Source organism: Lethenteron reissneri, chromosome 30 (genome assembly GCF_015708825.2).
Source record: "Lethenteron reissneri isolate LAM-NWPU_2019-01 chromosome 30, ASM1570882v1, whole genome shotgun sequence".
NCBI classification, from domain to species: Eukaryota; Metazoa; Chordata; class Hyperoartia; order Petromyzontiformes; family Petromyzontidae; genus Lethenteron; species Lethenteron reissneri.
Window position 1 is genome coordinate 2,529,189 of NC_083808.1, and position 15,478 is coordinate 2,544,666.

The 15,478-nt window shown below is 47.1% G+C and overlaps 1 protein-coding gene across 1 annotated transcript; it reads left to right on the forward strand.

Moving 5' to 3' along the window:
• The first annotated feature begins 1,267 nt into the window (after positions 1-1,267).
• Positions 1,268-10,640, forward strand: NOPCHAP1 (NOP protein chaperone 1). Its single transcript, XM_061562783.1, has 4 exons — positions 1,268-1,694; positions 6,694-6,780; positions 7,752-7,888; positions 8,809-10,640. The coding sequence occupies exons 1-4, from the start codon at positions 1,268-1,270 to the stop codon at positions 9,046-9,048; spliced, it is 891 nt and encodes a 296-aa protein (XP_061418767.1). The 3' UTR covers positions 9,049-10,640.
• The last annotated feature ends 4,838 nt before the right edge of the window (positions 10,641-15,478 follow it).

Below are 15,478 nucleotides of genomic sequence, written 5' to 3' on the forward strand. Positions count from 1 at the left end.
CCCCCACCACCTTCCCCCCTCCCCCCCACCACCCCCCACCTCCCCCCCCCCCCCACTTCCCCTCCCCCCCACTTCCCCCCACCCCTCCCACTTTCCCCTCCACGCAGCGTGTAACAAACCCCCCCACCCCAGCAGCGCAAGGCTCGCGTGACGTCACAGCAAGCTATTGGATGACGTAGTGTTTAGGCCGCGGCACGCGCTCGCCAAATCTCCGAGTGACGTCGTGGCTCCGTCTCGCGGACACGTTGCCGTTGGGATGACGTCATGTAAACCGCGCGGTGTTGGAGAAGTGGCGGGTGGGGATGGGGGTGCGTGAGGGGGGGTGCTGTGACATCATCGTTGCAAGATGTTGGATGACGTCATGTTTTGAGCGCGTGGGGTTTGTCGCCGGGGTGACGTCATTATAGTTTTAATTCTCAGTATGAATTGACATCGATGGCTTGAGCTGGATTTAATTAAAAGTTAAACTCATGACAATAAAACTCATTAACACCAGCAAAAACATTCGGCTACAAAAGGAAGGTTGTGATTTAAATTCCCTCCGATGTGTTTAAAACTAGTAAAGTACCACGACAAGTTCAAGTTCATGTATTTGGTGTAGCCCTGTGAGCCATTGGGCTCTTGAATCGGGTGCAACCGCAACAAACAAAAACATGAACAAGAAAACATCTTAAAGTGACTATGTGCAAACAGAAAATCCAGGGAAAAAAACAGCAAAAATTCCAGAAAAAATCACCGTACACCAACGCTGTGTTCAAAAATCCCAGTGGAATGCAAGTCAAACAACAACAACAACAACAACCACAAGACAACTTAGATTAAGGCCATCAGTCTAACTCCGTACTACAACAAACAAACAAACATGGCCAAACCAAACAACTTTTCGAAATCACCAAAAATAAAGCCATAAGCAATTGTCCATGTAGGAGAGGCTCGCCCCCTGCCATAAGAATGTGGAATTTCCACCAACTCGCTCAGGGCTGGCGACAGGGGAGATTGCCCACCGTGTTAAATGCTCACATGAGCAGCAATTCACGTTTTAATCGGTGTCAATATATTTACCTTTTGCTAGGGCCACAGTGTTATCGACTCACGTGTCCATTTAGTTCATGTTACGCTATTTGCAACAACAACAACAAAAAATAAAATCAATAAAATAATAATATAAGCAAACATTGCCTCCGTGGTCCTTATATGGTGTGGGGGGCGTGGCCTGCAAGCGGTGACGTCACGCGGGGGAGAGTTCAAGGTTCGCCCGGCAGGAGTCATGGCCTCCGAGAAGCAGCGTGGTGGTGGTGGTGATGGGATGAAGCGTGGTGGTGGTGTTGGTGAGGGGATGGAGCGTGGTGGTGGTGTTGGTGAGGGGATGGAGCGTGGTGGTGATGTTGGTGAGGTGTTGAAGCGTGGTGGTGGTGAGGTGATCGAGCGTGGTGGTGGTGGTGGGATGAAGCGTGATGGTGTTGGTGATGTTGGTGAGGGCATGGAGCGTGGTGGTGGTGAGGTGATGGAGCGTGGTGGTGATGTTGGTGATGGGATGAGGCGTGGTGGTGGTGATGGTGATGTTGGTGATGGGATGAGGCGTGGTGGTGGTGAGGTGATGGAGAGTGGTGATGGTGAAGCCTCTCCCGGCCACGCCAACACCAGGCGAGGCGTCACCGTGTCCCGTGAGCTGCTGGGCGTCAAAGGAGGCCCTGGTGAGCGAGCGAGCAGTGCGATGTGGCGTAGGCTGATGCTGCTGATGATGGTGCTGTAGTCATTGCTTTCATGGCTTTATTTTGGTGATTTCGAAAAGTGTATTGGTTTTAGATTTGAAGCTTTCGTGACTGCAATGATTCATATTCTTAGGTTTTTTTCGGTAAAGTCACGTAGGTAAAACATCAAAATTAATTTTGATGTTTTACTTTACCGAAAAAACCTAAGAATATGTATTGGTTTAGCCATGTTTGTTTGTTGTAGTACAGAGTTAGACTGATGGCCTTAATCTAAGTTGTCTTGTTGTTGTTTGGCTTGCATCCCACTGGGATTTTTGCACACAGCGTTGGTGTACGGTGTTTTTTTCTGCAATATTTTGCTGTCTTTTCTTGGATTTTCTGTTTGCACTTAGTCACTTTAAGATGTTTCTTGTTCATGTTTTTTGTTTATTGCGGTTGCACCCGATTCAAGAGTCGAATGGCTCACAGGGCTATACCTAATAAATGAAAACTTGAAACTAGTCAGCCATGCCCGTGTTCTCTCAGACACTCAAATCACGGTGAAGTCACGAATTCTATGAGTCGTTAACAGATATGCCGCTGGTGCGTTCACGGTTGTCTGCACTTCATCTCCTCTGCTTAATCGCCGTGTTATGTCACCCACATGCATGGGGGAGCTAAGCAGGAGGGAGCTTGGATAGTGCTCGGATGGGCAGTCGTCAACTCTGCTAAGCAGGGGTGGTAGGTGATGTTGGGGGGCAGTGTATGAAAACATCCATTGGTGTGCTGTACTGTACTTCACTTCTGTGGTCCCAACGACTGTTGTCGACCGCCTTCAAGCGGCACTGGCCAAGCGTGGTGAAGTATGGTCATTTAGCACGCACGACTCGCATCAATTGGGTTGTGCATGTTGATTCATCACAAGCACACGTGTCAACCCATACGCCTTGCTACCCAGGTTCTTGTACAGGGACATTGAGTTAAAAACAAACAAACGTGTCTTTATATTCTTGGTTCTTTCGGTAGTCACGTAGAAGGGAAATAATAAAATAATAAAAATATAAACCAAAATTCTCACGTTTCGACTGCAACACAAAAATTAAGAGAAAAACACCACTTTTTTCTAATGCTATTGCTGTGTTTTTCACACTTGATGATGATTGCTTGTGTTGCAGTCGAAACGTGATGATTTTTTTGTTTTATATATTTATTATTTTATTATTTCCCTTTACGTGACTTTACCGAAAGAACCAAGAATAAGAATCCCTGCAGTCACGAAAGCTGTAAATCAAAATAAAGAAAACGTGTCTTTGTTTGTGTTTCTCCCCTGTGATGGGACTTTGTAGGATGAACGTTGAGATTTATAAGGGGCCGTCCATAAATGACGCCACGCACCTCGGGGGGGGGGGGGGGTCAGACATTTGTGACGATGTGTGCCAAGAGAGGGGTAAGAAATGTGGCGTCGCATCAAAATGTGCAACTTAAAATAAATATAGACAACACGTTCTACTTAATTAAATAGACTTTTTAATAAATGTTTTCTCCGACAACATCAGAGTGCAGCGCCACGTTAAATACGCACTACAATGACAATAGTTTAAAGCGATTTGAAGCGTGTTTTATTTTTTTTGGGGGGGGGGGGGCAGAGCTTTGTGACGTCATATTGGAGGGGGGGGGGGCTGACTTTTTGTGACGCCGTGTGACAAGGGGGGGGGGGGTCCAAAATCGTGTGACGTCATTTATGGACGGCCCCTATCCGCGATAATTTGAGGCGCATTATTTTGACTTCCCTTAACATTTCTTTAATTTTTGGGGGGGTTAGATCGCGTTAATATAAATGTGTCACTCTGATTAAGAACCAGGCTACAGTCTACATTAGTGTGTTTTTTTGTTTGTATTCACTTTATTTATTATTATTTTCTATCTACATGACTTTACCGAAAGAACCAAAGAATATAAATGTGTCGTTAAACCCACCACCACCACCGACAACACGGCCAATGTTTGTCACGCGACACACAACGTGCCGATTCGTGATTAGTTGGGCACACCCGTGTGTTGGAGAGTGAACCTGCAACATTTACAATTTAGATTTGGTTTAACACGTGGGACTTAAATTTCCTCGTTAAAAAAACCCAAAGAGTATAGACCCTTGCAGTCACGAAATCTTCAAATCTAGAATTAAATTTTCTTGTCAACAAAACAGAACGAGATCCGTTATATTTGTTATTGACGTTCTTTATTTAACCATTCGAGACCCAAGGCTTATGATTCATTAACTTATTTGGCATCCTTCAAGAGGTGCGACCCACCCCGCCCCCATCGCGATGAAATTGTCTCTTCTTATTGACGTCCTTGTTTAACTATTGTCAGAGCAACCTGTGGTTAAATTCCTTTTGTAAATATTACCTTATTTAATATGCATGTAACCAGCTGAGATTCAAAACGTTGTCCAAGTACTGCATTCTTGATTTGAAGCTTTCGTGACTGCAGCAATCCATACTGGTTCTTTCGGTAAAGTCACGTAGGTATAAAATAAAATAATTCACGACGTTTCGGGCGCAACACAAGTGTCCATCATCAGGTGGGAAAGCATGGTCTGCTGCTGAGGCAGACTTTTTTAAAAGGTTTGAAATGGGAGTAGCCCAAGAAGTGGCCGGGGCTAGTGATGTGAATGTGATAAATTAGCATGTAGCTGTAAGATAGGAGAGCGGCCTCCTATAACCCTTGAGCTACACACATTTCAAACCTTTTAACAACAGTCTGCCTCAGCAGCAGACCATGCTTTCCCACCTGATAATGGATGCTTGTATTGCGCCAGAAACGTCGTGATTTATTTTATATTAAACCTACGTGACTTTACCGAAAGAACCAAAGAGTATGAGTACTCCATGTATGACTGGGTTAATGCTAATTGAGACTTTCAAAGTACATTTTTCAAGAGAAAACCCGAGTTACAAAAATAAAATACAAATAATTACAAAACCCAATTACAATTTCAATACACAACTGTCAAAAGTAGCACATATAATCTGAAGCAATTAAATTATACTCGTGAGTAATATCGAAAAGATAACATTTTAAGTGGAAAAGGTTTAGTGATTTATGGCTCTAATTTAACCATATGAGAACCCTTCAAGGTTTTCTTGAAATTTCCTTTAGGTGAGATCCAATCGAGATTGTCTTTTTAATGGCAGTGATTACAGCTTTGTCGCACGCTGCCCCTCTTACCAGGTGAGAACACATTGACAAGCCCTGCCTTTGGCAAGGAACAGTTACAAGGAGACGGGGTTTTCTCTTGTACGCTTATATTTTACTTCTGAAGACCCTTTGACTTAATCCATTTTTGTCCAAATTTGGGATGAGGACAGCGGCAGAGAGCGGCCATCAAATGGCAGCTGCGGGAATACAATGAAATGGCTCTTTGGCAAACTAGTTCACCTCTCGAAGTAGATCACCATCAGACTCGCTGTTTAAACATTCATTTGGCATCCCAAAAAGCCCTTGTTGAATTTTTTTTTATTTTACTATGCAAGGCCCACTGAGTTGTAAAGCTCTTTTTCAGAAGCGACCTCGCCACAAATGATAGCTCAACGAAGTGGCTTATCACGTGGAAATGTATGGCAGCCAAATATTCTAAAATGCATGTTTCTAAATGTGGAGGGGAAAATCGAAGCGCCCGGAAAACATTCCATGCGACCATGAAGAGAACGCGCAAACTCCAAATATACAAGCGTCAGAGTCGGGATCGATCCCACGACCTCCCTGTATTCCAGGCGAAATATTTAACATCTCGCCACCGTGACCTATGTGACAAAAGCGTTAATTTTGCGAAAATGCAATTTTGAGATTAAAGCTAAGATCTAGATATGAAGTCCTCATGCGAGACACCATAAGGATATGAATGTATTTATATATATTTTAATCGGTTCTTGTTTACACACTCTTACATAACCGTTTCAACTTTGAGCTACCTAACAGACCCTGTGTAATTAAACCTGCTTACAATTGCTATTTTTAATTGACTTGTTGGCTGAAGCTTGCTTTGCATGAACCGCCCAGAAAAATATTCCACCTGCCATTTGGCAGCATTTTGTACTTTATGTCAAATAATAATTAAACCAATCTATAAGGTTTCACATATTAACTTTGTTTTCTGAAGCGTTTACGTCATAGATAATCTTTTACATTACGGTCAGAACTTGGATGTCCTTTCATCATGGCAATATAGAACTTTGCTGACAATTATATAAAAAAAAATTATGGAAACGGATTTTTCCCTTCACTCTGGGAACTATGATATTTCATGTTTGCTATCAAAGGTAGAGTAATGAAGGTCCTATATTCAAGCTGTGCACGATTTTACCTGTTTAAGTTTATTTCCTCATAAATGTTAAAATGTGACTGAAGTTTACGAATAGTAAATGCGGCTTCCTCTGAATTAAAAGCCAAACTTCTACATTATTTTACAGTTTACGGAAAATTGGACACTCAGTGTTACAGTGATGATAGCTGGTATGTCCAGTGTTTTATATTTGCGGTAACTCGCTTTGACCAAAAGTAGTGACTGTGACATTTGGTGCGCCCTGACTTGTTGCTGTTTCATGAAATGGTTGCTCGGACATTTGGCGTGGAGTAGTTACGATATGTTGAGCGGAGTGGTGGCGCAGTGATGAGCGCACTCCGCTATGAACCCAGCAACCAGAGTGATTCCCAGCCATGGTTGTCACCGTTGGTGAGTGATTTTTAAACCGATGCTGAGCACCCACCATCACTCGCCCGCATGGTGAAGTATGGTCAAACAACCCCCGTGACTGAAACGGCCTCGGTCGACCTTCATCCAGCAGCACATTAAACAGGTGTCATAAGCTCCTGCCAGTTTGTGCTGTGGGCAGCAGATTGCAGTGGCTCAAAATCTGCCTTCAACCAGCAGTAGATGTCCAAAAGAGCTGTATGTGCACTGTAATATTCAATTCTCTTGTTATTTCTGTCCCGTGTGCAGTCATTCCCAAGCAACTGTTCATCAACCCCAGATTGGCCCAAAGGACTCAGGCTGCTGGCACCACCAGCCGTCTACCCCCCAGTTGCGGTGAGTGAACTCCCTCTGCTGTACGTTCTGCTGACACCCAAAGGTAGAAGTAAAGACAAGTAGAATTTAAATCTCCGCGCATTCTGCACCGCCGCCGTGCGTGACGGGTTGCCATGCGTTTGCGGTGGCCGTGCTGCATTGTGGGAAGCAGAGAGCAGGGTGGCAAAATGTGTTGTGATTCTATGCTCCTGCATCTATGCTACCCACCTTCGCCAATAAGTTCGGGCCAGAATGGTTAAGTATGGTCAAAATAACCCCATCACCCACACAGTCTGGAGAGGCCCTTGTTTTCAGCGGTGGTTTTACCAAAAAGGCTACATTGTAGGTAATCGCTTTATAGGAAGACATCATATTTTCTATTTATAGAGTGACTTGGTCCAAGCAAAAAGAGCTTTATAGCATCAGATTCCTTCAGCACAAATATATATTATGATTCTGTATGTCCCCAGGCTGTGTTTTTTGCACCTCGTGAATGAGAAGAAAAAGTTGAAGTTAAGATGAGTTTATCATTGTCGCATGCTAGTTACGGCAACGTGAAGTCTCTTGTTCTCTATACGTTTTAATATGTTAGCACGGAGACATCACCCAACCATTATATTAAGGTGTTTTTATATTCACAAGAGGTCATGGGATGCACAGCCTATGTACCTGCCTACAAGCTAAGATCTATTTATTTCTTGTAGGTTGTTATTAAAGATGCTGACGACATTTGTCAGGCTGTAATATCTGTGCACTTGTCCGTGACACGGCATAATCGGTAACTAATGAAAAATTTCGATCGAATTATGAAAAGAAGCATGTGCGTAAGCCGCAAGTTTGAACTAAAACATGACGTAAATTTTTTTTCGTAAATGCTCCACCATATATGCAGCATCAACGACCCAACCAATTGTTTAATCTGGGAGTACAATACCACCGACTCGCTCGTATTCGCCCGCCCCTTGCCACTCTCTCCGCTGCCGCTTTCCCAGCGCTGAGCCAGGTGAAGAAATTCCTGCCTCAGCTGGCAACTGCCAACGACGTCCTGCAGAGGCAGGTGCAGGAGATGCCGGCAGGACACTTCGATATCGAGCATGTGGACGACGGGCAGGATCGCGTCATCGAGATGGTGCGTGTGCCGCCCAGGGTTTGCGTCGACGTGCCGCTGGGCAAGCCCTTGCAATGGCGGTAGAGGCCTCTTTTTAACCCTTTCCCATTCCGATGACGTAGGTGTACGTCATCGGAACGGAATCGGAAGTTTGAGGGCGTGTGGCACAGTTTGACGCCAGCTATCATGCGTGCGGTCGTGTCGGTACAGTTCCCTGCAGCGAGTGTAGTGCCTTTAAAAAAAAAACAGCGCTTTACCTCTCTAAATGAAATTAACGCTGAACCGTTCGCGTGTTCCGAGATTCGGCGGTGAACGGGACCCGCCCTGCAACTTGCAGACGTCTCGGAACGGGACGGTGAATATTAAACATTAACCTACTTGCTCTGCTAATGTGGCCTAGTTCCAGTTGGAGGATGCCAGAAGTGCAATGAGTCACTGAATTATTATCACGTGGATCTGGAGCGGCCGAGAGTGCTTTTTTATTCGATTATTTAATCAGAAGATCACAGTTGATCATGACTTAACACATTCAGCTGGTGCCCTTTTCATACTTTTGGAAATGTAATTGTTCCGTGGCCTAATATCCACACAATGGGACTTGTTGACATGCGTATTGAAATTATCTTTTGAGTATACTGGTGGCGTTTTCATTCTCGTCGCAAATATAAAACACGTTCCTTCGGAGTGGGCAGGTAGGAACTTGGTTCAACCAATCCGGGAGCGTACATGTTTGGGAGGGGCGCACCTCTGGTTGGTTGCTGGCTCGTGGTCACGTGATGCACTTCAACCAATCTGGGAGCGTACATGTTTGGGAGGGGCTATGCACGACAGACAGACAAATAATCCCTGGTGGGCAGTGTGGAACTGTTCCTACCTGTATAAACCGCCACCGTACGTAACTCAACGATACACCGTTACGGTTAATTTTTTTTTACCTGCAGAGCATCTCCCTGGTTGAAAGGGGGGACAACTCGGACACGGACGAGGACGAGGAGGAGGAAGACTGCAGCTCGTCTGGGAGCTCATCCGACTCTGAGACGGCGGACGGCGGGGAAGGACTCCCGGCGATGCCGAGATTGCGCCTGAGCCAGAAGCCGGCGGCGCAAGCGCGACATCGCATCGTCGAGCTGGACACTCGGCCTGCTACGGACCAGCCGCCACGTGAGCCCCAGGGCACGTGACCAACACACGAGCATTCTCGTCCGCCAAATCCTCCAAATGGTGTCTGGATGTTCATTTGTGGTTGTTCTTTTGCCCCAGAGGACTTTCTCCTGGCTCTGTGTAAATGTCTTTCTGTGTCTCTGTGCAAATGTCTCTATGTCTCTGTGTAAACGTCTTTCGTTCTTTTGCACAAACCGACGTTAATTAGATCTTTCGCGCATTGACCGCCATAAAGCCCAAAGCGGGTCATTCAGTGCCTTCCCCATGTGGCCTTAGGGACTTATTTTCTTGTTGCATTGTTTTCCTCAACGTGCTTTTGGTCACCGCAACGTGTTAACATATTCCTGCCAAATAAATAAATAAATATGGGCCAGAATTCACGTGCTCTTTATCTCGGTGCGACCATCGCACTGCAGCGGAGACGCTGACCTTTGTCGATGACACTCTTAAGCGTGGCCTAAGGACGTTTATGAATGTGGCTTACCCCTCCATTTCTTTAGGGAATGTTGCATGCAAGCCAGAGTGGAGAAGCCGAGTGGTCGGCGCTTTGTTTTTGTCATCAATAACGACACGGCGATGATGCCGAGAGGATCGGCACAATGTATGGGTTCAGGGAAATCTGCTCGGTGACCCCCGGCAGGAGAACATGGCCCCCAGGAGGGTGGCGAATGTGGGCGTTTATCGGCGAGCTGCCCTGGTACGCGATGGATTTAAGTACGCGTGCCGTGGCCTAATATCCACAACGGGACTTGTTTATGTGTGTATTGAAATTATGTTTTGTGTTGCCATATTGAGTGATGTTCATTCTCCTCTGCTGCCCCTATAGCCCCTGCTATCCATGCAGTCCACTCCCTGTTCAAGTCAAGGCTCAAGACCTTCCTCTTTACCTATGACCGACTGCCAATTAAATATTTATGTATGTTTGAACTTCTTTCGCACCGTACGTAGCCAACCATCCTAATCGGAGGTGTGGGGGAAGGACAACAAACACAAAAAGCAGTTCTAAAGAAATTCGTTTTCAATCCAGATTTAAAAGTGCACATTTCCAGTGGCTTCCAAATATTGGAAGGAAGAGCATTCCAGACGGCCGCAGAAGCGCATCTAAAGTGCCCGATGCAGTGACCGTCTTTGTTCGATGGTTGGCCAAAACCCGCCACTTCGAGGATGGACCGGAGTTCGCGTGATGGTTTATGCTCACTTGCTCTACAGGGTCTTGAGATTCAGTCACAATTCCATGCTGTATAAATTCACATTGTACATTGTCTTATTGATGCATCAAGTTGTTTCTGTTTCTTTTTTTAAGCTTGTGTAAAATGTGTTTCAATAAATGCTACATCAATTGAGAATGTTGACATCTGATGGCTTACCTCAAAAACAAACTCGGAATGCCGGCTCTGAGTTTCACTCCACAATCTGCAGTCATCATTTACCGCAATTATTCCACGCGAGCAACATGCCAGAGGAAATTCCTCGCCCTGAACGCTAGAGAATTAGAGCCAAGGTCATTATTCACGTCAACTAGACAGGGGAGATCATATCTTCGTTCCGTTGGAAGACACTACAAATGGACGTGTTGGGACGGTGTAAGGTAAGCAATTGTAATAAAGGACTCTTTCTCAGTGTCGATCTCCGTTGTCCTTTTAACGAGACGAGTCGTGGGTTGGTGGGTAACGGATTGCATTGTAAATCGACTGGTTGCCGGTTCGGGCTCTGAGCCACGAAGACCGCCTTGGTGGGATGACTGTCATTGTGTGGGAGCGCAGAAGAGGCTTGAGACGGTGGGCCGTGCGGTTTTTGTTGTAATTCTGCTAGGGGGGGGGAATCCATTAATGGGCATTAGAAGATGGGTTATTGCACCTCGATGTGACAGTACCAGGAACGCCTCCTTTCATGCAGAGCCTAAGTGCTGTCGGGCATTGTGACGTGAGCATTAAGAACGGTGCACTTGCTCACGAACTGCCCGTGGCATCTCTCATATTAAAGGCGGTGGAATTAATCGTCCTTAATGCGCTTGAAGATGTGGGTGGTTTCTTGTTTTTGGTTGGGAAATGTACGTTTGTGTTTTTTTTTTATTTGATATGTGGAGACCATCAGAATATAGGCTCACACAACTTTTTTTCAAAATTGCACCACACTCGTAATTTATGGGAGGGCATACTCAACCCATAGCACCAAGTTGCCATGCAAACAGCCTACAACGGGGTGTCTTGAAGCCTGTAAAATCCACTGCTGGATTGAGGGTCGTGGGAGTAATTTTACCATACTGGACGCTGATCAGTGTTGGTAAAGGCCGTGGGCATCGGAGCAGGAGCATAAAAATACAGCCCAATCAACAATTGATTGTGCTCCTCTGCCCACTGCTGCCCACGACGTAGCCCGAAGCCACCGATAGCAAACCCGGGGTACACGGTGATCACCCATCCAAGCACGATCCAGACTATAACCTGCTTTAGCTTCTGAAATCACGTGCTTTCTGGCCGCTTTGAAGCCAACACACGTGCGTTCAGAATCAAGATAAGATCATTATATAGTTTTTTTTTATACACCATCATATTCAAATGGTGGTGGAGGGGGTGGGGGCGAGGGTGCTAGGCGTGAACAAAGCGTATGGGAGAATCGTGATGGCCGGTAAGAAACGGGTATAAAGACGAGCATCGCTAATGCATGTGACACTGCGTGTCCTCGTCTCAGCACCGCGCGCCTTTTGTAGCGATTCGAGCGCCGCGAGCCGGCCGGGGTGGGGGGGGGGTCTTGGCTGCCTCCCGTCCACGTGGTCCGCGATCGTCCCGTCGGGCGGCTGCGTGGCATTAACGCGGCGCCACTTGTTGAACAACAGGGCCGCTAATCAAGAGGCGGGCGCATTAGCGGATGGCGCTGATGTCTATCCGCCTGGGATGTGGTCGAGAGAGAGAGAGAGCGGTTAAGGGAGGAGAAGCAGCGTGTTCCCGATGTACTTTGGGGTCGTGCGTGCTGAGAAGGGAATGTCTATTGATGAATCTGTGACCTCCGCAAGAGCCGGTGGGTCGGGTGTCTTCTAATAGCTGCCTCGCTGCTGTTGTCACGCCTGCATTTGCCGTCCGTTTTGCCGAATGGATAGATGTTGAAACGGATGGATTATGAAAGGGATGGATGGTGAGTGGGCGTGCAAATCCTCACTCGCCTTGTGCAAACATGCGCTGTTAGCCCACGTTTATGGGTTCACAGCAGGCTGGGTTTGTGGGTTCGTAAGTCTGAGTTTCAGCCGCCTTTGTTGTTCGCGTGTCTCTGCCAGGAGGGTGTTCGTGGTGCAGCGTGTGCTGGTCGACGTGCTGATGTGGAGTGCATCATGAACACCATCTGATAAGGAAACTGTTGCGGTTTGTTTTTAATCAGGATGAAGATGTATTTATAATGTCCGGCATACCGTGTCCGAGGAGGCTCGTGAAGGACGCTGCTGTGCAGTTGGAGGCAGTCGCCCTCCAACAACAACGGAGGGCGGAGGAGCGACGCTCACAACAACGAGCGGAGCGCCGGGTGGCTAGGGCACAGCAAGTTGGTACAGTAGGGGGCACAGGTGGTGCATCAGTCAGTCATCTCGGTCATCTCGGTCAGTCGACCCGTGGCACCTGCTGGGTCTGCCCCGTGACCTCCTGCCAGCGGGCGTTCGACATTTCACGTGGCCTCAAGGTGCACATAGCCTGGCACAAGCGTCGTGGTGACGTCACCGCCACTTAGTGGCGAATGGCGGTTGTTGTATTTCAACAAATGTGTATACTGTACATTGCATTATTTTGTGTAAATTATATTGTGTTGATGTGCTGTGATGTTATTTTTTACTTGTGAAGCACCCTGTGGTAATTTTATTTGTGAATGCGTGGTATGAAATAAAGTTTCATTGATGGCGCACTCTCTCGTATGTGCTGAATACCTGTTTACGATGTGAACACAGTAGTGACACGAGAAGTGTTACTGGTAGGATCCTCCTGGTTACACCAGCCCACATGGGATTATTGTGTCCGTCCGTCTTGCAGGGAGGGGTAGGTGGGGAGGGAGGGGCTGGGTGGGGAGGGGAGGGTGAGGAGGGGCTGGGTGGGGAGGGTGGGGAGGGACTGGGTGGGGAGGGTGGGGAGGGGATGGGTGGGGAGGGTGGGGCTAGGTGGGGGGTGGGAGGGGTGGGGCTGGGTGGGGAGGGGCTGGTCACCCCGTGGTGCCCTTATAAAACCTAACGTTTAACCTACTCACGCCGGCTTGTGCCCGCCCTCACAGTCGGGAATATTTGCAGAATACACCACGCCGCCGTTGACCCTGGACATTGACCGAGCCACCCAACGTTCCTACCAGCTCCCTCCGCAAGAATGTGTTCTCCATAGAACGTCTTTTCAGCTCTCCAGGCCGGATCAGGCCCTCTCAAATATCCATTATGCATTTTTGAAAAATGTATATTCTTGTTGCGCTGTCGATTTGTTGGTGTACTAATTATAGTTATGCAGCTGTTCACAGAATTTAAAACATTGTTCAAGTAGTGTGATGATGATGATAACTCTGGCAAGAGAGAGCTGAGATGAAGACCAGTCTAGGGAGACACCATTGAGTGTGGATAGTCAACGTTTCTCACCTAAAGTGGCTTGTCATGTGCAAGTCATATACATTTAAATAGCAGCTTTTTTTCGTTAAGTTTTTGTTAGACAATATCTGCTCTTGGACAACTGCCGATACTTTTCCAGTTTAGAGTCACTTGAGTCTTCACACGGCAACATTATTTCTCAAATGGCATTATATCTCTTGGCTTTTGTGTTCACCTCGATAATGAAGGAGCAATGCTTGAAACGTCACTATAAGATTTCACTCTTGAGACCGCGGTAAACAGGCATCAAATACCACATTCACCGTGGAATTTAAAATTGCTTTATTCAGAAAGTTTGACCGATTGAATGTCTAGGACGAGCCTCCTTCGATAACGAAGGAAAAACTCGGGAAAGGTAACGGGAGGAGGCAAAGGGGGGCACACTGATTAGCAATCGGCACAGCTGTTCTGCCGCCACATTTTTAATGAATCGAGGCCACGTTGTTTCGCGACGAGCCCGTATCCCCGGATCACGGGGCCGGGACAGTTACTGCTCTGCAGGCCACGGACAAATCTGATCGTTGAAGCGATTGGCGGTCTAATGCTTGAGTGCTTAAGCGGCTGACATCAAGTGCCGCGCGCTGTCCGTGGTGCTGAACGGCGAGCGGGTCAGACGAGCCGACGAGATTTTGCCGCTCTCCGTGGTGCTGAACGGCTGACGTGGTGGCGAGCTCCACTGTTAAACAGGCGGTGGCGTGCGAGCACAGAGCGAGAGACGCGTTGACGGAGCAGCGGCGGCGACAACAGGGAGCGCACAATGCAACAAAACATCCCCATTCATCCAACACCGACAATGAGACTGCGATGGTTTGTTTGAGATTGGCTGGGCTGGTTCGCGTGCGCGAAAGGCTTTATGGGGCTGGTTAAACAGACGAGTTATCTCGGCGTACGTCGAGGTCATCTTTTATTTAATGCAGATGAGACCCGTTGGGGTAACGGAACCCAGGTCCACACCGCATACAGTAAACGTGTGAACGGCCAATACATTTACCTTGATAAACTTGATAGCCATACGGAGATGACTGAGTAAACATTTAATTCAAAATAATAAACCGTAAATTAATAGTTAGCAATAATTGCGTGTACATTTTAGAGCTACGACTCAATTTCCGGTGAGATGCACTCACAGTATAGTTAGGTACACACCACTGTGCATGAGTCAAAAAACATAAATTCACAATCTAAACAAATGTGGCTGTGTGTATTTATCGAATGAATGCCGTTATGTGATAACGATAACACCCTGAAGCGAGTCTCGTGAAGGATGTATGTTTGCGTGTGGCAGGAAACAGCTGTCACCGAAGACGAAAACCCAGGGGATAACACTCCATGTGCTGCGGCTGTTGTATTGTGATAATCCTGATTGGTATCTTGATGCCTTGCAATAGGTGTCCATTTGGTGTTTGAACGCCTTAACGCCTCCTGTAATATTGCCGGAACGGGTAAAGAATATTATTCCTTTCGTCAATTTAAGGGTGATTAGTTTGTGCATTAAGACCAATTGCCGTGAAGAGCACATTATAAATGATTGGTGATGTCACCGATAATGTTGCTGATGATGGTAGCAACGCCGTTGCTGCTGCTGGTTCTGCTGCTTATGATGATGATGAATTGGCTCGGATCCGACCCATGTATGGGCCTCCGGACGCGCACAGTAGTGCGAGTGTGGGTTGGTGGTGGGGGAGAAGGTTGGTGGGTGGGGGGTGGCGAGGTGGTTGGTGGATGGGTGGGGGTGCTGGCGTGTGGGGGCGGGGGGGGAAGTAGCAAGTTGTGAGTGTGCAATGTTCCGCTCCTGAAAATCGACGCTTCCTCCTCCCTCCTCCCCTCCTCCTCCTCCCGCTCCTCCT

Coding starts and splice junctions, on each gene's coding strand:
- NOPCHAP1 (XM_061562783.1), top strand. CDS start 1,268: ATGGCCTCCGAGAAGCAGCGTGGTGGTGGTGGTGATGGGATGAAGCGT. Junction 1,695..6,693: donor GGGCGTCAAAGGAGGCCCTG/GTGAGCGAGCGA, acceptor TCCCGTGTGCAG/TCATTCCCAAGCAACTGTTC. Junction 6,781..7,751: donor CCGTCTACCCCCCAGTTGCG/GTGAGTGAACTC, acceptor CCGCTTTCCCAG/CGCTGAGCCAGGTGAAGAAA.